Source organism: Mytilus galloprovincialis, chromosome 2 (assembly GCF_965363235.1).
Source record: "Mytilus galloprovincialis chromosome 2, xbMytGall1.hap1.1, whole genome shotgun sequence".
NCBI classification, from domain to species: domain Eukaryota; kingdom Metazoa; phylum Mollusca; class Bivalvia; order Mytilida; family Mytilidae; genus Mytilus; species Mytilus galloprovincialis.
In genome coordinates this window covers 16,708,784-16,733,917 of record NC_134839.1, presented here as the reverse complement: position 1 = coordinate 16,733,917, position 25,134 = coordinate 16,708,784, and the positions used below count along the sequence as shown (strand labels likewise).

The 25,134-nt window shown below is 33.9% G+C and overlaps 2 protein-coding genes across 5 annotated transcripts in view; one reads left to right on the top strand and one right to left on the bottom strand.

Annotated features, from left to right (window-relative positions):
* LOC143063020 (aspartate--tRNA ligase, cytoplasmic-like) overlaps positions 1-6,454 on the top strand; it is a 210,324-nt gene extending 203,870 nt beyond the window's left edge. For 2 of the 3 annotated variants that reach the window (XM_076234928.1, XM_076234927.1), the window contains 3 exons: positions 46-157; positions 5,577-5,648; positions 6,246-6,454. In XM_076234928.1, the coding sequence (XP_076091043.1) occupies positions 46-157; positions 5,577-5,648; positions 6,246-6,337 (276 nt within the window). In that variant the 3' untranslated portion in view covers positions 6,338-6,454. Of the gene's footprint in view, positions 1-45; positions 158-5,576; positions 5,649-6,190 lie in introns of all 3 variants that reach the window. The other variant, XM_076234929.1, reaches the window with a different exon arrangement.
* Positions 6,455-16,896: 10,442 nt separating this feature from the next.
* Positions 16,897-25,134, bottom strand: part of LOC143063014 (neurexin-4-like) — a 41,407-nt gene continuing 33,169 nt past the window's right edge. For both annotated transcript variants that reach the window (XM_076234915.1, XM_076234916.1), the window contains 8 exons: positions 23,056-23,277; positions 21,633-21,875; positions 20,591-20,773; positions 19,811-19,956; positions 19,355-19,445; positions 18,743-18,865; positions 18,130-18,279; positions 16,897-17,493 (listed from right to left, as the gene is read on the bottom strand). In XM_076234915.1, coding sequence (XP_076091030.1) covers positions 17,303-17,493; positions 18,130-18,279; positions 18,743-18,865; positions 19,355-19,445; positions 19,811-19,956; positions 20,591-20,773; positions 21,633-21,875; positions 23,056-23,277 — 1,349 coding nt within the window. In that variant the 3' untranslated portion in view covers positions 16,897-17,302. The remainder of the gene's footprint in view (positions 17,494-18,129; positions 18,280-18,742; positions 18,866-19,354; positions 19,446-19,810; positions 19,957-20,590; positions 20,774-21,632; positions 21,876-23,055; positions 23,278-25,134) is intronic.

Below are 25,134 nucleotides of genomic sequence, written 5' to 3'. Positions count from 1 at the left end.
ATAAGTTATTAATTAATTTCAACTTACATTTACATTTTGTTATAGAAATGGAGCAATTCTTATGATATGTTTATGAGAGGAGAGGAAATTTTGTCTGGGGCACAGAGGGTCCATTGTCCAGACCTTCTTTCAGAAAGGGCTAAAGAGAAAGGAGTTGGTATGTATGAAGTACTAGTGTCTATGAGAATAGAATAGTATTGTACTGTACATTTTGTCATAGTCCTAGATATTTCAATATTATCTGAAAGCAAGTAAAATTCTATTTGATCATTAGGATGCTATTTTCATGTCTGATGTTACATTGCCTTGGGTACATTAACTTTTCTGCAGAATTCACTTATGGATTGCAATAAGCTGACTCTAAATTGAGAAATTATTGCGACATTTTTATTATTGCAAAAAATGCAACAGGGTTATAACGCAATACTTTAAACTCCTATTTTGAAGTTTTTTACATGAATTAAACAGGATATCTCTCAATTTTTCAAAAATTAAAATCTTGTTTAAATTGACAAAATCGCAATAATATCTGACTTTACAGTTTATAAAAGGATTGTTCAATATTGGGCAACTGTTAAAAGCTAGATATTACAATAAAAAATTAGTTGATTCACTTAATATTGATAAAGCAACATGAATTGATAATGCTCAAGTAATATCTAGTTATTGATTTATGGGTTAACAGTGATCGGTTTGACAGCTCCAGTTGTTTCTGTGCAATAACTTCCAATGCTTTTCAAATAGTTGGCTATTGATGATTTTCACTTTTTATACGCCCGTCAAAATTTTGACGGGACGTATTATGGTATACAAATGTCCGGTGTCCGTCCGTCTGTCTGTCCGTCTGTCTGTCTGTTTGTCTGTCCGGCGTAAACATGTCGCACCCTAATTTGAGAACGACTTATCTAAATTTCATGAAACTTAATATAGTTGTTTTTTATGATGGTCAAATGATCTGTATACTTTTTGGTGAAAATAAGATTTAAACTTTTTGAGTTACGGCACTTTGTAACTAAAACAGGGGTGTTTTTTTTTTTCACATGTCGCACCGTATCTCAAAAACGATTCTTGATTTTTGCTTAAAACTTTACACACTTTTTAGTTATATTAATCTTAATATCTGTATACTTTTTGGTGATGATTCAATATTTCATTTTTGAGTTATTGAGTATTTTGTATAAAAGGGGGAGGGTTTTTTGCATGTCGCGCCGTATCTCAAAAATGATTTATGATTATTGCTTAAAACTTTACACACTTCTTTTTTATATTAATCTAAAGATCTGTATACTTTTTGGTGATGATTCAAAATTTCATTTTTGAGTTATTGAGTATTTTGTAAAAAAGAGGGGGGGGGGTTTACATGTCGTGCCGTATCTCAAAAACGATTTATGATTATTGCTTAAAACTTTACACACTTCATTGTTATATTAATCTAAAAATCTGTATACTTTTTGGTGATGACTCAAAATTTTATTTTTGAGTTATTGAGTATTTTGTAAAAAAGGGGAGGTTTTTTTTTACATGTCGCGCCGTATCGCAAAAACAATTTATGATTATTGCTTGAAACTGTACACACTTCTTTGTTATATTAATCTAAAGATCTGTATACTTTTTGGTTTGATTCAAAATTTTATTTTAGTGATATTTGTAAATCAAAGCGCTGTAAGCGCTGAAGGCAGTTAACCAAAAACCAAGGCAACCGTAATTATGAAAACTGTGGCAATGTTGCCTCAACATTAAACATTCATATAGAGCACATTCATGTTTATCTAATGATTTATTTATTAAGGCAAATAATTTATATGTTATCAAGGTTTCAAAAGCAATGCATATATCAATGTATATTTGTTTATGGTGAGTCTGCAGTGGTACAAGTTCCCAATGATTGCAGTTGTTCTACTTGGTTGTTAACCTTGGTTTTATTTGACTGCTAGAAGTTCAAGTTGACTTAGTATGAAGATGTAATAGTATGAATGGACTGGTTTCCCTGGAAAGAAAACTGAGTTTGTGTTCTATAGTACAAAAGTTATGAGACACGAATCAGACAAATGTTCACTACAACAGGGATCAAAGGTGAGGTCTGACTGACCTGACCATAGTAAATGTAAATGATTTGTTATTTTGTCCCATACATATGAATATATATAATTTAGGGGGGGGGGGGTCTCAACGGTTTTCAAGTTCTCAAACAGGTAGGGGTAAGCCGAGGATTTAGGGGGGCAGGGGGCCCGCCCCTCTTTTTGGGAAAAATTGGTTGCTTATATAGGGAATCACTGAAGCGTGACTTGAGCGGGCCCCCTCTTAGGTCAGTCAGCGGGCCCCCACTTATGAAAATATCTGGATCCGCTACTGGGGGGTAGGGTAACCCTAGGGACTTCCCCTACATTTCATTTTATTTGTTATATTGTCCCATACATGAATATATATGGTTTAGGGGTGGGGATCTCATTGGTTTCCAAGTTCTCAAACAGGAGGGTTGGGGTGACCACAGGAACTTCCCCTATATTTTATTTTATTTGTTATATTGTCCCATACATGAGTATATATGGTTTAGGGGTAAGGATCTTGACCATTTTTAAGTTCTCAAACAGAAGGGTGTACAGTGACCTCAGGGACTCCCTTATCTTTCATTTGAATTGTTATATTGTCCCGTACATGAATATATGGTTAAGAGGTGGCGATCTCAACGGGTGTCAAATTCTCAAACAGGAGGGGGTGGGGTGACACAAGGGACTCCCCCTATATTTCATCTGATTTGTTATATTGTCCCATACATGAATATATATGGTTTAGGGTGGGGATCTGGACAATTTTCAAATTCTAAAACAGGAAGGGTGGGGTGACCCCCAGTGACTCTTCCTATATTTCATTTGATTTTTCATATAGTCGCAAACATGAATATATATGGTTAAGGGGTGTGGATCTCGACCGTTTCCAAGTTCTCAAACAGGAGGGGGTGGGGTAACTCCAGGGACTCCCCTATATTTCATTTTATTTATAATATTGTCCTATACTTGAATATATGCAGGGGCGGATTCAGGCGGGGGGGGGGGGGGGGGGGTTGCGGGCTTGCACCCCCTTAAATTTGCAAAGCATGGGTTGTTCTCAGCTTAAAAAAGAATATTCCGATAATTTTACCTCAAATTTTTTTTAGCCTCGCTCTGCTCAGCGAAAATTTAAGTTTGCGCCCCTCCTAACCTAAAATCCTGGATCTGCTCCTCATATGGTTTAGGGGTGGGGAGCTCGACCGTTTCCAAGTTATCAAACAGGAGGGGGTAGAGTGGCCCAAAGAATGCCACCTATATATCATATGATTTACTTACATTTAGGTATATATAATATAGTTGCATTATTTGTGAAAATAAAGAAAGAAACTTTCAGCTACTTTAATTGACCCTTCAAAAATGAGAAAAACAAATAACCCTTCGAAATTGCAGTAATATGTTTACACTTTAAAAGCATCTCACATGCATTATCATCATTTATCACTGATAAAGAAATTTTAGACTGTGACCATGAACATGTATATTGTTAGATATACTGTTCCCAGCTGTCACGTTGTATTGGATTTTTAAATTAAAATTTGTCAAAAAATAATTTTGAGTTTCTGTATAAAATATTTTTCTGCATTTTCTTTCTTTTACATATATCTTTTGGTTTACAATTCTAGTGTTAATATTCATTTACCACGCATAGATTTATTTTTTCACCTGCTTTGATTTATTTTGTAATTGATCGCCAAACCCGGAATTATCCTTATCCGCTTCCGGAATCGGATCCGATATTGTAAAATTTTGTCTTCACGGCCGCCATTGTTATGTGTTTACAATGTTGTTTTTGTCAATCAGATACGATTTTACTCGAATTTATACAACATTTGTCGGCGATTTTCTGTGTAAAGCTAGCGGTTGAACAAAATGAACATCGTTGTCATGAATAATAATGATAAAAATAAGTTTTTAGCTCGTTTAATTGGAGACTTTGGTGACTTGCATGGAAGGTTTGCAAAGTAATTTCTTATTTTCTTTCAAGTGGAAGGTGACTACGTCGGGCGTAGCTAGAAACCAACTATCCTGGTCGAAATTCCGCTTGCAAAAGTGGAAGGTCGCGGACCTCGGACCTCCGCTAATTTGCACACCTGCCTCCAAATTCAAAAGCTACGAAAATTTCTTTTTCTAATTTGAAATTGCCGCCAACAGCATGAACAGTTGAACCTATTATATAAAAATGTAGGACAGAAAGTCACAGGACAAAAAGTCACGGACAAAAAGTCACGGACAAAAAGTCACAGGACAAAAAGTCACAATTCAGTTTTGAGAATATATTTCTTTGAAAAAGAAAAAAAAATATTTTTAATGATTTTTTTGTGTGTTTTTCTTGAACTATTATATATGAAACATCTTTGTTATTAACATTTATTCAATAAATATCAATAAGGATAAAATAATTGTTATAAAAACAAAATGTCAAAGGAGCTAGGTACTTAAATGGCTTCATTATGCCAAGAAAATTGACCTTTGCATGATTAAAATTTAATAATTTTTCGTTTTATCAAGGCGTATGAACAATTTCCTACACTTAAAAATAATAATATGTAATAAAAAGAAAAATATCAAGATCTTTCTCTCATATATTCAAACAATTGTCAACATATTATTTGTGACTTTTTGTCCTGTGACTTTTTGTCCTATCAAAATTGTGACTTTATGTCCTGTGACTTTTTGTCCTGTGACTTTCTGTCCGTTTACCTTATATAATAGACTACTGACGTAGTTGTACTACGTATTGATGACAAACAATATCCCTACGACTTTTGCCATTTGGGAAATCTAAACTACTTGTCTTAAGAGATTTTCGGCGATTCAATATTTCATACAATTGTTCTTTGACATTTTAGCTAAAAGCACAAGTCATAATGAACTACACAAGGATTCTTAATAAGCACTACTTCCTATGTGTAACTTCAAAACTTTTGGATAAATCGACGATCATTTAAGGTTTTTCTGGTCATATTTTTTGTAATCCAGAATAAAAAGTATTAAAAAAGTGTTCAATTAGTTATATATAACATAGTAGCGAGCTAGATAATAACAATGGCAAGTATTTCAGCATTTATTGGGTAGAACACAAATCTAGGTGCTCGCATAATGCAGCTTAACTGCATAAAAAAAACAGGGTGGGGGGGTTTCACATGTCCCGCCGTATCTCAAAAGCAATAAATGGTAATTGCTTAAAACTTTCTCAGAAATTATTTATGATTATTGCATAAAACTTCCATACAAGACGTCGGGCGTATCATGCGCTCATGGCGCAGCTGTTTATTTAGTTTTAGAGTTATGGTCCTTGATTGATTTGAAAATGAATTTTACCATGCAATAATTTGAGAACTATTCAAACTTCAATATGTTGTACTGATGAAAAAATTGAGATTTATTGCAGTATTGAAAATTTCACCTTTGCTGTAGTTAACAATAACACTTATAAACTGAATTAAATCCAAGTTGGCTGTCATTTTTACAGCCTCGTGCATATCTATGTTTCAGCTTAATTTCTTCATTTGTAAATTCTTTTTATAGATCTAGAACATATCAAGTCCTACATAGACTCCTTTAGATATGGAGCACCACCACATGCTGGCGGAGGAATTGGTAAGCATACTATGGATACAATATAAACAAATTTTTCTTATGAATTTTACATCGAACATTAAAAAAAAATCTTTTAAACTGCAGGAATTAAGAATTAATGCCCTACGTAGTGACTATGTTATTGAACACGTCTAGTATATCCAAATCTTTAAGTAAAGTATGGATTAGATGTCATTGATGCAACACACATTCACTAAAAATACACATTTCAAATTAGACATTCATCAAATGTGTATCATCCATGTGTGTCATAAATATTTTCGCAATTACTAACACATTTAAGAATAGAGTATTTTGAAAAGCATGGACATAAAAAAAAAGATAAATTACACTTCAAGATAATGCAGACTAGTAAATCAATTGCCTTTTCAGCAGGTTTTGCTAATGTTTATATTTCATTATTATACTTGTTATTTTCTTCATGTACAGCCATTTTCCACTTTTTATTTCCATGACCTAATTCATCAAGAAATATCTTGACCCAACTACTCATGATACTTTTGTTATTATTTTATTAATACCTATATTTCTATACATTTCAGGTATGGAGAGAGTAACCATGTTGTTTATTAATACCTATATTTCTATACATTTCAGGTATGGAGAGAGTAACCATGTTGTTTCTGGGACTTGACAACATTAGGAAAACATCAATGTTCCCTAGAGATCCTAAACGTCTAACACCATAAATCAATGGCTTCTAAATAACAGACATTTTATCTATTTAAATAAACATAGATATGGAAAAGTACTGGTCAAATGCTGCAATATATCATCTTTATTTATTATATATTTTAAAGTGCTAATTCCAGTGGTTGTTTTTTTTTTATGCCCCTGTCGTCATCAGAGGGGTCATTAAGTGTTGCCCTTGTCCATCAGTACAATCACAAAAATACTGAACTCTGGACGAAAATACCTAATCGTGTGGAAAAATCAAATGCTCAATCACATCAAAGGAATGGATAACAACTGTAACTTTCCTGACATGTTACAGACATTTCTTTATGCAGAAAATGGTGGATTCAACCTGGTTTTATAGTTAGCAAAATCTGTTTTTCCTAAAATTGGTTTCAGTTCTCACTTTGGTTTGTCTCAACCAAATGGAATGAAACCTATACACAATGCTTCTTACCACAAAACTCAGATCAAGTTCAAATTTGCAGGGGCATCATCTGTGTTGCATGGACACTTTCCCCCATTTATTTCTTGTGTTATCATCTCTTGCTCGTTTTCTTCACTATGACATATGTCACATAAGGCAAGATGTAGGTATGTTTTAGTAGCTGAGTAGACTACCTTAACTTTTTGTCTAGCCTGCCACCTAATTTGCAGAACAAGGTTACGTTTTCATGTTAATTCCATATCTCAATAACTATAACAATTGGCCTACTATATTAGGTGTATGGAATGATTTTGACATGCACATGTCAAACTGGCAGGTGTAATCTGACCTTGACCTTATTTTCATGGTTTAGTTGCTGAAGTAAAGTTTTTGTGCTTTGGTCTGTTTTTTTAAAAATGTATGAAATAGGTCCAATATATTTGGTGAATAAATATAATTTAAGATGTACATGTCAGTCTGGCATGTTTTATTTGACCTTGACCTCATTTAAACAGTTAATTGCTCAATGTTATTTTTTTGTTTTTTTGGTCGTTTTTCTAATACTGTAAAACAATAGGTCAACTATGTTTGGTGAATGAAATGATTGTATGCTATTATGTCTGTCTGGTCAGTGATTTTGCTAGCGCTCGTCACTTTCGTATTTTACGAAAGGGTTTTCTCATTGACGAAAGTTTTTCAAATCAATTTCGTCACTTTAATTTTGAAAGTGTATAAAGAATTTCGCAATAAAAACTATAAATCTACCTGTCTTCATGTTTTTGACAAGTTTATGACCTCCAGGTAATTAACATTTTCAACAGGTGTTACAAGTTGTGATTACAACTAATCCGCTTATCGCCATCAGATGGGTCACTTATCCGTTATTTATTAATTAACCCCATAATTGAATGACCATCATTATTATTTCCCCAGGAAAATCAGTCAGTCGGCATTTCAACAACCAGGAGTATAATTTCGTCATTTAATCAAAAATGTAACAACCCGGACAGTTCGCATTTGAATTTCAATATTTCCCAAACGATCACAATCTGAAGATAGTTTGTCGTAGATTCGTCATTCGAAGGCATTTTCGTCATATTTGATTTAAATTTTCCTAAAAAACTTTCGACAATTTCCATTTAAAATAAAGAACTTTAATGTTTTATTCAAAAAGTTCACGAGAAAATGTTTTAAACAGGTGCTTCCTGTATTGTGTTCTACGCATGCGTGAAAATATTCCTTTGACTATTTATAGACATTAAAAACGTAAAATTAAATTTTTAGAATTAAAATTTAGTTTTGTAAATTAAATACTCACCTTCATAAATTTAGATATCAGTCCACTCGCTGCATTATTCAACCGGAAACCAGCCAGAAAAAGAAACCATGACCCCGTGACAACCTCTCCCACCTGACACCTGTGTGTCCTAAACCTTCATCATTTATTCCTTAAAATGCTAGGCACTAAAAGGGGGATGAAGGGGAGGAGGGAGGGACCTCTGATTTATGAAGGTGAGTATTTAATTTACAAAACTAAATTTTAATTCTAAAAATTTAATTTTTATTACATTAAATACCTCACCTTCATAAATTTAGATAACAGAATTTAACGAAGGGCTGAATCCCCATCACTAGGAGGAGGAAAAACAACCTGTTGAGCAGCAACCAAAGGCCCTAAAGAATAGAGGTTGTCACAATGAAGAGGCATGGACCGTAAATAATGGTTATAAAAGGCACTATCAGACCTCCAAAAACCAGCTGACATGATTTCCGACATAGAGGAGGAATTAAAAATGTTCCAAGAAGAGGCTAAGGCTCTTACTTCATGTGCTTTAACTTGATGTTTAACTAAAACTTCAGAAGAAGCAGATTTATAGGCCAAAATGACAGTATTGCAAATCCAAGTAGAAATGGTTTTGGCAGAAATGTCAGAAATTCCTTTTTTAATAGGAATAAACAACCTAGAAGAACCAGCAGATCTTAATTTCGCTGAAGAAGCTAGGTAAACAAGCAAGGCTCTCACTGGACACAAAACCTGATTATCCGATGTGGGAGGTAAAGCAGGAATAGTAATAATACCAGAACCTTTATCAGGTAACTGGTTCTTTGCTAAAAAAGATGGATCAGTGAGAAGAGTAACTGAAGACTTATCAGCTGCAAAGCGGAGACAAGACTCAGAAATTGACAGAGAATGAATCTCACTCCTTCTGCGACCAGTGGCCAAAGCTATCAGAAAACAACATTTATAAGATAAAAATTTGAAGGAGGCTGAATGTAAAGGTTCAAAAGGTGAAAACTGAAGAACCTTCAAAACTAAACCTAAGTCCCAAGAAGGAACCAAACGCCTTTGACGAGGTCTATTAAGGCAAAAGTTTTTTATCAATAATGACAAAAACTCATTATCCCCAAAATCAGAGCCTCCTGAAAGTGATATTGTTCTGGCTATGGCAGATCTATATCCCTTTATAGTAGAAGGAGAATAACCTTTCTCCTCAAAAAGGTAAAGGAAGAAATCCGCTAACTGTTGTACAGTGACAGAGAGTGGATTAATCTGCTTCGACAGACACCAAGTACAGAAGATAGACCATTTGGAGTCATAAACTGCTCCTGTAGATTGTCTGACTGATCCTGAGATACGCTTGGTTGCTCCCTCAGAAAAGCCTCCCTTTCTGAGGGAATCCCTGACAACAACCAAGCGTGCAGATGGAGATTCTCCAGACCTTGATGCAGTTTTCTTCCTTTGAATTGAGACAGTAGATCCTCTCTTAGAGGCAAACAAAGGGGCTTCGCACAACACAGAAGTAGTAGTTCTGGGAACCAAGACTGTCTTGACCAAGCCGGAGCAATAAGAATGGTCTTGCAAAGATCCCTCTGAATCTTGTGCAAGATCTTTGGAAGAAGACGAAAAGGAGGGAACATGTAACTGAACATTCCCTTCCAAGATAGGGTCATAGCATCTACTGCCCAAGCTTTCTCGTCTGGAATGGGAGAAACGTAAGTCTCCAATTTGTGATTCAGACTGGTGGCAAAAAGATCTATATGAGGACGATCCCAACGAAGAATAATCTCCTGAAACACTGATGGATGAATTTCCCATTCTGTGTTCACTGGAACACGGGAACGGGAGAGAGCATCCGCCAGAAGATTTTGACTGTCAGGAACATGTCTCACTGACAGAAAAATATTGAGACTGTGACACAGAAGAAGAATTTCCTTGCTCAGATGATACAGAGAAAAGGAATGGGTCCCTCCTTGATTCTGAAGATAAGCCACTACTGTGGAGTTGTCCGTGGCAACCAGTAGTGACTGACCCTGAATCACAGCCTGAAACTGACGGAGAGAAAGAAACACAGCTCTCATCTCTAGAAGATTGATGTGTTCCTCCAACTGAGCACCTGACCAAAGGCCTGATGCTGTCCTGCCCTCCAGATAAGCTCCCCAACCCATCAGACTCGCATCTGTGAACAAAGTTAGGCTGGGGTCTGGAGGATCCAACAAAACTCCCTTCCGAAGATGTTTTTCCTGAAGCCACCATTGAAGATGAGGTAACAACCGAGGAAGGATGGGAACAGGTGCCTCCCACAACTGAGAAATTGGATGCCAAAACTCCATCAGATACCACTGGATTGGACGAATGTGTAGACGTCCTAGTGGAATGACGTCCATGATCGAAATCAAGAAACCCACCAGCTGAAGCAATTGACGAGCTGGGACAGATGAAAACTGAGTCAGAGCATAGACTAACTGACATACCTTGACTACCTTCTCTTCTGGAGGAAGCACTAGACCCAAATCTGTCCGAAAATGTTCTCCCAGGAAATTGAAACTCTGACTGGGAATTATCTCTGATTTTTCCCATGAAATCAAAAAACCCAGTCTCAGGAGTAAAAGGATAGACAAATTGGTGTGTTCCTCCAAAAGAGAACGGCAATGATTCTTGATGAGAGAATCGTCTAGGTAGGAATGAATGAGAACTGCCCGAGTATGAAGATACGACACCACCGTCTGAAAAATCCTGGTAAAAACTAGGGGTGCAATAGCCAGGCCAAAAGGCATAGCCTTGAAACTGTAAACCTTGTCTGCCCACACCAGTCTCAGAAAATGACGAAACTTGTGAGAAATAGGGATGTGAAAATAGGCGTCCATCAAATCTAGAGAGGTTGTCCAAGTTCCTAAATGAATTGTCGACCTGATAGACCTGTTGTTCTCCATTTTGAAATGTGGGACCACCAGATACTGATTGAGAACAGAAAGATCTAGAACCGGTCTCATTTTCCCGTTCTTCTTGGGTACCAAGAACAGCCGGGAATAAAACCCTAGATGAAAAGGAGGATTTACCTCCTCCAATACACCCTTCTGAATCAGAATGTTCACTTCGTTTTGTAACAACTGATTCTTTTGAGAATCCTTTGTCACTGATAGATTGATTGGAACAGGAGAAAGAGGAGGCTGTTCCAGAAACTGAAGTTCCAATCCCCTCCGTAAAATCGAAAGTACCCACTTGTCTGAAGTTATCAGAGCCCATTGATCTAGAAAGTGGGACAGCCTGCCCCCCACTGGAAGATGAGGAAGAGGAGAAGTATAATTTTCCTCTTCCAGTGGGAACGATTCAACGGAGGGGACAACACATCACTTACCCTGCTTCTTTCCCTTAACCACTTTAGCTTTCTTCCCACTTGAATAGTTGGGACGAGAAAAAGCTGGTCTCTTCGTAGACTGTGAAGAAGAAGAAGAGGTAGAAGCCTTGGGTTGATGAGAAGACGAAGAAGAAGAAGGATTATTCATCTGAGTAGTTTTGACAAATCTTTTCCCATCAGTGACCTTCACATCCACCTTGACTACAGGAGGGGCCTTATTCACCTCCTCCTGTAACTGCTCTAAGGAAACAGAGAACAACTTGTCCTTAGACAAAGGAGAACTGACAAGTCTCTGCTGAAGAGCTTCAGAGACAGTTGATTTTACAAGAATCTCCTGTCTCTTAGCAAGAGTAAAGTTGGCCACAGTACCAAGAAGAAGGAATTGAGACATTCCAAGACTCTTGTCTACCTGAAGCAGCATAGACCTCAAATCTGAAAATTCCTCCCCTTTGTCCTTTAACAGAGACCCAGCTGCTGACAAAAAGTGCTCAGCTGTCTCAAGAACAAAAGTCAAACACCTCAGATTATTCTCTGACTTGACATAAGAAGCTTGAGAAAGTCTGAGGCCATCCAAAGGTTTCGAACCAAGCAAACTAGAAAAAGCCCGGTCACAAGCAGGAGCCGACATACCCAAGGAAGATCCATGGATCTCAAAGTCCTTAGATCTACATCTCCCTGGGTAAGAGGCAGGTCCGAAACCAGAGAACTTACTACCACCAGTTTTGCTAGTGTTAGCAAGATTCTCAGCCAGAGAAGAGTTTACAAAAGACAAAGCAGTTGTAAAGTGCCCAGACTCTGGAAAAGAATAATACCCCTTAGACTCTGGCTTGACTATAACTGAGCAAGCCATAAAATCTGAAGGAGTAGAAGAAACCCTAGGTGGAGACGACATGGGCATATCCGACATATTCCTACGAATAGAATAGACCAGACTCCTAAGGCATTCTGGGTTGCCTGAAGCAGGATCCTTAGGAGCAAAAGCATCTCCCTCTGTGCTTACTACACTATCAGCATCAGAAATACCATCTTGGTCCTCCAAAAAGTTACCTTCCTGACTTCTAGGGGCCAAAGAAACTGAGTCGTCTTCCAACAACTGTCTAGGAGGTCTGGGAGGATCCTGTGCAGGATCCTGAGACAGACCCCTAGACTCCATAAGATCAAGCCTGTTACCAAATTCTAAAAACTTAGCATTAACAGTAGCTTGTATCTTGTGAATGGAGGTGGTAAGACTCCTCATCTCATCCTTAAAGGAGGATGACTCTGAAGAGGATCTACCACCAAACCCCTGACCAGACCAAACTGATTGAGCCGAATAAGGATCAAAAGGCTGGGGATAAGGCGGCAAGTTGGGCATTCCCATAGGCATGGGAGGGTATGCAAAATTCATGGGCCACCTAGTCCGAGAAAAGGGGTCACTCCTGATGCCAGCTGGTAGTGTCTCCTGCCTGCTTGTCGTGCAAGCCACAGGAGACGTTGGTATCTCTGCAGGCCTAGTTACGGTATGTGATACCCTGCTAGGCCTAGATAACCTCAACTGACTAGCACCAGGAGTGAAAGGCAGAGTCCTGACAGGAACAGGTTCCGAGTCCTGTTCCAGACCGACACCAGAAACACCTGGAATAAACTCCAAACTTCTATCCCAAAATTCATCTGAATGGGTGGCCGAACGCCAAGGGGACAACAAATTACCATTGGATGTGTGAATTTGACTGTCACTTACCTCTTGGGTACCTGAAGCTGGAATTTTATCCATAATATTCAGATAAAATTAATATAAAATTATCCAAATATACTATAATTATAAACAAAAATATCAATATAAATTACTAAATATATAAATTATCAACTTCTTAAACTGTTTGTGAAAAAATAAACTTTTTCCTCCTCCACAAAAAAAACGTGCAGCATGCGTTGTAGAACCGGAAAAAAATGATGAAGGTTTAGGACACACAGGTGTCAGGTGGGAGAGGTTGTCACGGGGTCATGGTTTCTTTTTCTGGCTGGTTTCCGGTTGAATAATGCAGCGAGTGGACTGATATCTAAATTTATGAAGGTGAGGTATTTAATGTAATAAAAATACGAAATCATTTAGAATCAATTAAACGAGAGAGACAAATATATATCTCTTACTAAAGGAATTTAAATCGAAAAATGATAATTTCCTGATGAATCCAGACTCGTTTTGAATTTATTATCCACGTGTCACTTCCCATTTTCGTTTCATTTTAAAACCGAAAGTAGTAAACGTGATCTAGTGTTGATTTGTTTACAACCTCCTTTCAGTCATTATAATCGATCCAGAAAGGATTTTTATACATTTCCAACTTGATAGAAATGATTTCCAAATATCGACTTAGACGTTTTATAAGGATAATGATTATGCAGTGAAATAATCATTGTAAATTAATTTCTGCTGTTATTCCTTGTTTAAAAAAAAATAGAATCCAACTTTTGTTGATCAGGAATGACCCCTGGAACAAACTGAAGAGAAATTGTGAACTAAATTTCTGGATTCCATGTCAGATTCTTTCATAATAATGGCCAATACAGTCAAATCATACATTAACTGCCAATCAAGCTGGTGCCTCAATCCCTTAAAATCTGACTAAGTCAAAAGATGAAGCTAGTATTAATATACATCATTGTTCCGTTGCTTTTACACAAAATAAGGTTGATTTTAATAGCGCGCAAAAGTGACTAAAGCCCTCAAAATCCTAGCTTAAACCCTGTGTCTGGTGATTATCATCTGACCTTGACGTCATGTTCATGGTTCATTGATCAATGTTAAGTTTTCCTGGTTAAGTTTATTTCTTGAATACTATATATACTGTATAAGAGCCATATCTCTTGCACGTAAAAGACACCCTTGTAGATTTCAATAAAGAGCAGGCTAATGCTGCTACAAGGCAGCACTCCCACCTGCAAAGTGGAAAGGGATTAATATAAGTTACAATAACTTGTTTCCCAATCCACAATAAATAAATATGTTTAAACTAAATAGACAGCCCAAAAGTCCTAACAGGGCAGGAAATAACATATGTGCAGGCAGCTGCCTCCTATTGCCAGCCAGTTACCAATATGAAATCTAAAATCATGACCAATTTTTGGTAGAGTTTAATTTGATCAAAGATCAAGAAGTACCAATATAAGCAGGAAGTTACAATTCCTACCAACAGTTTGAGTCACATGATTTTTTTTTTTTGCATTACATTAGATGTGCATGAAAAAGAAAAATATCACAAGGTGATATCTTCTAAACCTTTCTTCAATGGTGTTATTACCAATGTTATTTCAACTGATCATGCAGAGCTTGCGTTTTAATTTGCATGAGGACAGTCGATTTGACAATGTGTGTGATTACGATGATTGCCGTTATAGTTATTACTGATTTCTAATCACCTATCGGTGACCTCAAAAGAATTTACAAAAGAATGACAGGACACTTCATTGATGAGTGTATCCTTAAACACCTATCTATAGATGGACTGGTTTATTATGAGCGAACTGGATAAACTCTGCCCAGTCAAGTGAAATAAATTGAGTAATACCATCAAAAAATTAATTAATAATAGGAAATGAAAAATCATCTGTTTTATCATAAATGAAATAAAATGATAAAATAAGATGAAATCAAAGCTCAAAACAATACTAGCTTTCCACATTCATTAAAATTTGATGCAGTGAGACAAAAAAAACCCGACACATTTATAGAATCAATAAAGTTTATTGTAAAATATATCATTGTTATAAAATGGAATGGCAAAAATCATCCAAATAGATTCTCCACATAATGAATTCCTTAAAATGATATGTACAAAGTAAAATATATGATATGTGTAACTTATGTATACATTTTATCTATAAGTAAAACCATGAGTTTTCCTGTACACTATTTATGGAAATAGTGGTACCCAAAGGAATATTCACTTAAACATTAGAATTTCATGACAGCCTTTTAAAGGAATTCCCACTTTGCTGTTCCATTAATTGCTGCGATGTATTGTAAAATGCTAATGGATCCCCTCTCACAATTCATTTTTGAGCACATGATAAATAGTGTGTCAGTAAGCAAGAACAAAAACATTTTATTTATGCCACTTTATCTAGGCTAACCCAAAACCAAAGCTACCAAGTGACACTTTTGAGAAAGAAAAAAAAAAAAGGTATAGAGTGGGGCGCTCATATTCGCCGTGGACACAATTTCGCCGTTTTATGATTTTGAGGTGTAAAAACTTCAAAGGATGGCTGAAATGGCAGAAATATGCCGATAAATGATATTTTTATAACAAATATGATTATTTTTGAAAATGAGACCAAATTTCGGCACTTACCGCAAAGGACCAAAAAACGGACTACGATTTTCAGCCAATTTCCTGAATGAAAAAAAAGATTTCACAGAAGTATTTCTTAGTAATTCTTTGACTGATTGCCCTAAATTTCAGTTGTTCACACCTTTCAAATGTCTGCTATTCATCTATAATGAAATTTATTTGATATATATTGTTTAAAGCTGCAGTTATTTGGTTTTAAATAGATGTGTAAAAACGGCGAATATGTGTCCCCCGTTGACAAAAAATCAGGAAATTTCAAACACCCTTTAATCCAACTTTTCAGATGATTTTTCTGAAAACAAACACGTTTTCAAGCTAAGAATATTTTACATTTGAAGTTATCTTCATATAGAAATATCAGTATACTTCAAAAACATAAAGACCTGAACATAAACTGAAGAAAACATGGAAAGATATGGCGAAAATGAGCACCCTACTCTAAATGTATCCTTGGAGTACAATTTTTTCCATGTGAATACCTAACATACTTTTCTAAATAATTACAATATTTGCAATCTTAGTTTTAAAAGAAAACAAAAATTTTGTTATTTCCTTGTACGTTGTATGAAATGTCATGTTTTTTTGGGGGGTAATGAAACTTGTTCTCCTTATTTAAAATGATATGGCTTATTAATAAGTAGCTAAACACATCAAATGGCACAAAAAATTGTATTCATTCATATAAGATCTTCACAAAATATTCAATTATCATCAACTGCTTAATGTCGTAAATTTTGAGGTATATATATTTTAATGATATTAAATAACAAAAAAATATCTTTTCTTTGATTAATACAAAAAAATATTCTGACATATGATACATACAACCTTAATTATAAAAATAATATCTACATATTTTATACATTAATATAAACATATCTGGAATGTATTATAAATAAAACTGAAACTTGTGCTTTTTGTAATGCAGAAAAGTTCAATTTAGCAAAATAAAAATATGTATAATTTTGTAGTAACTTTAAAAAAAAAATTCAATGTCACTAATTTTGTTTTCATTTATACTTTCTCTTGATAAAAAAAAAAAACATATTACATAAAAAAGATTGATAAATGTATCTGTTTCGGAAATCAAATAGATTTTTTTCTATCTCTTGTTCATGAGTAATAAAATTCAAGCTCTACAAAAAAAAACATCTGTAAAATTTACAATATCAGATCTGAAATGGACCAAAATGAAACGTGCTTAAGATGAAGAATCCATTTTGATTTAATTTATAATAGTATACATAATTATTTACATCAGGATGATAATGATATTTACAAAGCACTTTTGATATATATGTAATTAAATGAAAAATGATGTCAAATAATTAAAAAAAAATAATCTAGGTATCTTTCTTAATTTGTATCAACTTAATTTTTTAGAATAACACTATCACTAGTTCAGAAAAAAAAATCTCTTTAGATAACATGTTTTACTTCTTAATAGCATAAAAACTATTTATATAGCAAATGAATTTAAATTATAAGAACCTTAAATGCTAGTATCAAAATATATTGCTAACCAAATAAAAAATTAGGAAAAAAATGAATTTTCTATCACATTTTTACAAAATGGAAGTTGTACTACATGAACCATTCTTGTCTTTTACCAATGTCTGGTACCCCAGTGGAGTTAATGACGAGAGCTGCGTCAGGATTATCCACAAAATCTTGACCTGTGGCTTCTTTGGTTGAATAGTCTCCCTTTTCACGGAAATACATTACAGCTATTATAATGCACACTATGATGATTAAAAATACAACTGCTAATACACCTAAAAATAAAAATAAGATATGTTTGAATTTAAGATTATAACTGGCACATTTTAGTAAACTTAAGATTCAGGGTTATATTTCATATTTCATATAAATAAATCCTATGATACTAACTTGATGTTTGAATCTTCCAAGGTTGATCACTACTTTAAGAGATCTATTACACAAAATATAGTGCATTGATCATACCATTCAATACATCCTATTCAATCAAATTTCCAACAATCTATCAAAGTTACATATGCTCAGATATTCAAGTTACAAATGATATTACACTTTGTCAAGAATATTACATAACTTGTGCAAGGTGCAGGAATATAATATCTTCTAAAAATATCAATGAAATCTTTAAAATTGGTGTTATCTTCCTTTGTCCATAATTGTAGTTGAATCAACTACAACCAATGCAATGTTTAATTTTACTTCCCACTCATAAATTAAAGCAATCATTTCCTCTTAGTACTTATGTTTTGATATATATTGTTATCCTTATTGATATTTACTTTTACAAGTAAATGAAATTTTAATATAAAGACTAGTATAATTTCGATGTACTTTTATCAGGATTTAAAGATGATTTTTGTAAATGTTATAAAGCTTTACAAGGTGAGAACATCATGTTAAAGCTAACAAACCTCCAGTAATGGCTTTATCCCTAGCTGAGGTATCCTCTACATATGGGTATGTGATATTGACTAATGTTCCACCACTTCCTGGACGAATCTCAATAGGATCAGGAATTACTGTCACTTCCTCAAAACCACACATATCTTCTCGAATTGTATCTGAAAAGAGCAACAGGAATATATCTTTATTGTGTTGAACATATAACTTTTGGAGAATATGAAACGTTTCCCCAAATCAATGAGCAAAATGTTTACACAGCTGTGCATAATTTCTTTGGCCTTCTTCTTAGTGTTTACAAAAATTATTGATGAACAGACAAAGCTAAAACTATCCTAAATGCCTGCCCTAATAAGCAGAGTATCTTGGATGAGTTCTCATTACAATTCCTATAATTAAACTAGCCTTAGCTGAAACAAATAACTCAATACTTTAAAGAAGCAATACAATTTGTTTCCTCTACTGACATATTGAAATGCAATATATAAGTTGTGTTTTGTGTACTATTGTTTGTCTGTTGGTCTTTTTCTTAATTAGACATGGGCATTGTCAGTTTGTTTTCGACTTATTATTTTAAATATCCCTCTGGTATCGTTTGCCTCTATATAATATCTGAGAACTTACTGTTAGGATACAACCACATATAGGAAGGTCTGGGGTCCTGGAATGCTCTCTTCAAAGGGAAAATATTATCTATTGACATCCTGTAAATACAACCTTCAAATCCTCTCTCTGCATTTGATGTATCTGTAATAAACAACAATTTTTTAATTTCAGAAAGCAAGAATGCCAATTAAAAATATATATTGATTCAATCACTGCAACAAGTGTATTACAATATTTCTCCCCTCGAGACAGTTAAATTTTACTACTTAAAGCACTAGGCTTGCCTAGCTTTTTATAGTAGTGGAATCTGTTTCTCTCATGATTACTAATGTTTTTTTATCTTTTCTTTTTAAAGGTTTGCAGAAAGTTTTGTTCTTTATCTGCCATGTTATCAGGGATGGATTCCTTTTTTCAGGGCGTCACAATCGGAAAATTCAGAAGAAAGCAAGAAAATTTAACGTTACTATTAAATTTCGACCAATCATTTTCGAGAACAGATTTTTCACTAGTGAGGAGAAATATTTTTTCTCACACTGATCAAGAAATGTGAAAATAGTGAAAAATTAGAGAAAAAGTAATTAGCACACTATATGTGTGTAACTAATAATCTATTACATCATAACAACTTACCATTATTGCCAATGAATAAATATTTAGGATCATCCAGAATCTGATCTCCAATATCTCCAAGTTTGTCAAAGGCAATTTGATAATCATCAACCTGCAATCAAAACAATCATTTATAAATCTATTTCATTCTGGTAGACTTAAATTTTGAGATAATGTTCAGTGTTTTTATTTACATACCAACATTTGGCAGTCCATCACGTCTATAATATCATATTCAAACTTTTTTTTTATTGATTAGATTGAATGATTTATCTGCTACAGGTCTTAAATTGACATTTGAATTTAATAATACAACTAATAAACTTTCATGAACATTTAACATTGCTTAATTTTAACTTTCAATGGATTTTAAAACATTAAAATAATTCTAGACTAGACAATGATAATGCCACTCCTACATGAATGAATATTGTGCCACAAAATGTGAATTTAATTAAATTCTTAAAATGTACTAACCTGTAAGTTGAGGAATTCACTGTTTTCACCTGTTCTCCATAAATGAGCTACATGCTGTTGGTTATTGGTATAATCTATACCATCATTCTTTGTGTTCATTTCAAATCTTTGAGCTTCACCAACATTCACCACAAATTTTACACCACCTTAGATAGAATAAAACATTCCATTAATTGTAAGTTTTTTTTTAAATTCTGTGGATTAATTCATTTTCCTGAATTGAGAGAAAATGAGTTATTCATGAATATTTGATTTTGATGTTTTGGAAAATTCTGAATCAAACCTATAGAAAATTTGTATTTTTTAAAACATTTAAATTAGTTATACACTTTAAAACCACAAAATCCACAAAAATTTGTATCCCGCAATTAATGTAAGTAGGTATATCTACAGACATTTCCAATATGCTTTTATAAAGTTTTTATTTGTCTATCAAACTTTCTTGAGTTGAACTCAATTTTGAATTGAAAAATGTAATAATACTCTGTGATCATAAAGCTTCTAATATAGCTAAAATTTATTTGCGGTGTGATTGATATTCCATTCCACCCCCTAAAAAACATTTTAAATGAACATTAATCTTTTGTCAAATTGTCTTCATTCTAACTATTTTACAACCACAAGAATAACTTCTTCTATTCAATTATATAACCACAAGTTATACAAATTTAAACATCAGAATATCAAAACTACATCTTGGTAACCATGCCTTCTCTGTAAGGAAACTAAAATAAATTTTGTTGGTAAATCAATATAAACAATGTAAAAAGCTAAGCTTACCAGCATTGTTCAGTTCTAAGGATATGTATTCTCCATTGGGTGACTGGATCTGCATCAGAATTCCCTGTTTTGTCTTAGTAGTAAATCCAACTTTCACATCTTTGAAGTCAGTTGTTGAAAGACCTTGACTTTTATCAAACTCATATCTGATCATAAAATGTTTCTGTAAATTCACACCCACCTCTGCAAAATGATAAATTACAGTATTTTATGATTTGTAGGTATTTAATGATATATGAAACACAAAATACATTCTACAATGCTACAAAAAGAAGTGTAATAGAAAAAGTTTTGTGATCTCTTGGAATTTTTTATAACGTTATAATTTTATTTATCAAATATTGCTTGTTACATAAACCATCAAGATTCCAAGCTTCTCTTGACATACCATGTTACACTCCACTGACTAATAATCAGCTAATTAGATTCATTGACCTATTATACATTTTGTTCACAAGTCCACTGGAACAAGATGTTTCTGACACCAACGTGAAATACCAATAAGTCAAGTTTGTGATTAGGTCATACAGGCAAGACATATATCTGTTGTCATTTGGTCTCTTGTGGAGAGTTGTCTCATTGGCAATCATACTATGTTTTCTTTTTTATAAGATTTATATCTGTGTCGTAGATTCATTTTTCTTATAAATGATACATTCAGTTCAAAATCAGGTCTTTTAATATAACAGCTGTTTCTCAAATTGAAGTCTTATCAGACATAAGTTTTGAGGTGCAAAATAGACATCTAATTTCAAGGTCATTTATAACTAGAACGATGTGTACACATCCATCTTCTTCATAGAGTGTCCCTATACAATTATCACCAAACCATCTGAACAAAAAATACTGTGAAACCTGTTTTAACTGAACCTCTTTGGATTTAAAAGATATTGTTCAGTTTTGGCATATGTTTGGTTTAATCAGCTGGTTCACAACACATTTAATTTGTTATGACTGGACTTAGGAAATAAGTTTGGATTAGTCAAGTTAATTGTTTATTCAAGATTCAGTTTAATCAGATTTCACTGTATAGTGTACATACCTCTACCACACATCCATCCTCTCCATGGTGTGTAGGAACAGTCACATGTGTAGCCAGAGTATCCTTCGATACAGGTACCACCATTAAAGCAAGGATTACTGCTACATTTACCAATACATCCCTCAGTAACACCATAAGATACCTGTCCACGTGAGATCAGGCCCCTTAGGTCCACTAAAACACCATTTACTCTCAAGCCTCTTAAGCATCCAACATATCCTGCTTTGAATTCAACAGTGGCACCTGAAATAAAATATTAATAAGCATTATTCAACATGAAAGCAAATGTTATCACAAGAGGTTAACTCCAATGTCTATAATTTCTTAAAACAATATTTAATGAAATCACCAATATCTTGAATATATCCTAAATGCTTAGCATTTTAGTAAGTTTTATTATTAAACAAAATACAAGCATTTGAAAGCTATCAACAAAAACTTATCAATTAAATTGTATTGTTTAATAAAAATATTTGGACATATATATGGCTTCAAAGACTAAATATGCCACCTGAAATTAACTTTTATATATATACAAGTACACACCCGTGATATCGCGGGTCCGTGACTGAATTAAAGTATATAACTATGCCTAAGCCTTATTTTAGTAATTGGTATTGTCATCTGATGTCATGTCGATTATAAGATACACAGTTTTCTCTGCTTTCAAATCTTTCTGTTTGAACCCGTTGACCTGGAACTTATCAGTTATTGGAAATATTAATTATTTGGAAAACAAAAGGTCCTGGCTATCCAGGAATGGAGTATTTTTTAATCAACAGCATTGTCCTATATTAGTTATCTTAGAAAGTCTTGCTGATTGCTGAATAAAACTACAATAGGGAACAATTTGACAATGATTGAATTTAGTAGTGTCAGTCCTTTGTTATGACCCGTGTATATAGCAAAATCCTAAATACATCGTTTGGTGGTGTGCCTGTCAAATGCAGAACGTACAGATAAGGTAATAGCTGAATATACTATTTGTATCGGTATCGGTATCGACCCGGAACTTGTTAATTATTGGCAATATTAATTATGCTGAAAACAAAAGGGTCTGGAGTGGTGTAATTTTTAATCTACACCATGTCCTATATTAGTTATATATAGAGTTGAATTCTTTGATTTATCTTTTTTACCCGATGACGGCTGACAAATTGGACCTCGTAATTTTAGTATTATAGATAATAAAAAAAAAATTTTACGTTGCTGTACTTCACACACTTTTAGCGCTGCTACTATAAACATACTTTAACTATTTACTTTTAACAATGCCTGGATGAAAAAATAAAGCCGTTTTATTTAAGGATCTACAAAATTGAGAAAAGTCATGGATTTTATTTGAAATAATTTCATTAATGAACATGATGAAAGGATTGGTGAAAAAGAAAATTAACCGAGGGAAAACCCTGTTAACTTTTACCTATGACAAGTCCTTCCTTTAGATCAAGAGTTCTAGACATTTCGTCAGAAGATTCTGTTATGTATTTTTCTGGGAAATTGTCCACACGTAACCATGCCTGTTTCCTGTTCTTTTCCACGTGTACTGTATGCCACTGGTCATCGTTGAGGGCATTTGTTGTCTTGAAATCAACAACCTTTGCACCATTCCCTGTGTCATAACTGAACTGTATTGTGTCACCATCTGAAATTATTAAGAATTTATTATCATCCAGCATATTTTCATTTTATTTTCCAAATTGTAAAATAAGTTAAGAATATAGTAAGTAACACTAGACTTTCTTTACAACATGCAATTTTCTTCAATAAATATAAAGACGTCTTCCAAATTTATTTTTGTCCTTTATGCCAGGTAACCCCACTTTTGTTAATATCAGAATGACCACAGTATTCCTCCAACCTTATGAAACAAAAAAATACCAAGTTGTTTGAGGTCATTATCTGTTTCATTCTACATTAACTTCTTTTTCGTTTGGACTGGTCCATTTATTTCATGAGGATAAAAAAGCTTATCCAAAAATGGTTTAAAATTAAATCTTACAGAATGATTATGATTAAATATGAAAACAAATTAAACTTAATGTAATTTCCTATCATGAATTTCTGTTTCATTAAATTATTTGTGTAAACATTATTATTTTGAGTTTTGTATTTTACAAATCAAACAATGAAAATATTCTTATTTGTATTTTAGGTATAATAAAGTAAGTTTAAGTTTGGTAGAGAAGACTGAATGAAAAAAAAATCTGGAATTTCTGTATTTTTTCTTTTTTTTTAAAAATCTGTAAAAATATCCCAAATTCAGCAACATACAATACCATCCTTGATTAATTGAAATCTTTAAGAAATAAAATCATGCATAAGGCATGTAGTAATTTTATGCCATGATGATCTAATTATCCTTTTATTCCATTAGAGTGCACACGCTGAAATGTTTCGCCTTCTTTACTTATCATTGATATTATTTTAATAGCCCTATATATAAAGCTTTACTACAACAATCACATTGACTTAACATGATCCAAGAAAATGAGGTCAAGGTCATATAAACAGAACAAGACATACATGTACACCTTAAAACCATTCAATTCACTAAATAAGCAGACCTATTGCTTATAGATTCAAAGAAACAGACTTAACCAAGAAAACTAAACATTGACCAATGTACCATGAAAATGAGGTCAAGATCCAATGAACCATGCCTGGCAGATATGTAAAGCTTACAATCATTCCATACAACAGCTATTGAGTATAGATTAAGAAAAACAGACCAAAACACAAAAACTAAACACTGAGCAATGAACCTTGAAAATGAGGTCAAGGTCAAATAAAACCTTCGAGACTGACAGGTACATCATAAAATATTTCCATACACCAAATAAAGTTGACCTATTACATATAGTATTAGAAAAAAAGACCAAAACTCAAAAACTTAACTTTGACCACTGAACCATGATCAGGAGGTCAAGGTCAGATGACACCTGCCAGCTAGACATATTCAGCTTACAATCATTCCATACAGAAAAAATAGTAGACCTATATTGCATACAGTAGAAAGAAAAACAGACCAAAACACAAAAACTTAACTATAACAACTGAACCATGAAAATGAGGTCAAGGTCAGATGACACCTGCTAGTTGGACATGTACACCTTACAGTCCTTCCATACAACAAATATACTAGATCTATTGTTTACAGTATCTGAGATATGGCCTTGACCACCAAAACTTAACCTTGTTCACTGATCCATGAAATGAGGTCCAGGTCAAGTTAAAAATGTCTGACGGACATGAGGACCACAGAAGGTACACACATACCAAATACAGTAATCCTATTAACTCATTATAAGAGAGAAATTAACATTACAAAAAATCTTAACTTTTTTTTCAAGTAGTCACTGAACCATGAAAATGAGGTAAAGGACAATGGACATGTGACAGACGGAAACTTTGTAACATAAGGCATCTATATGCAAAGTCTAAAGTATCTAGGTCTTCAACCTTCTAAAACATAAGCTTTTAAGAAGTGATCTAATGCTAG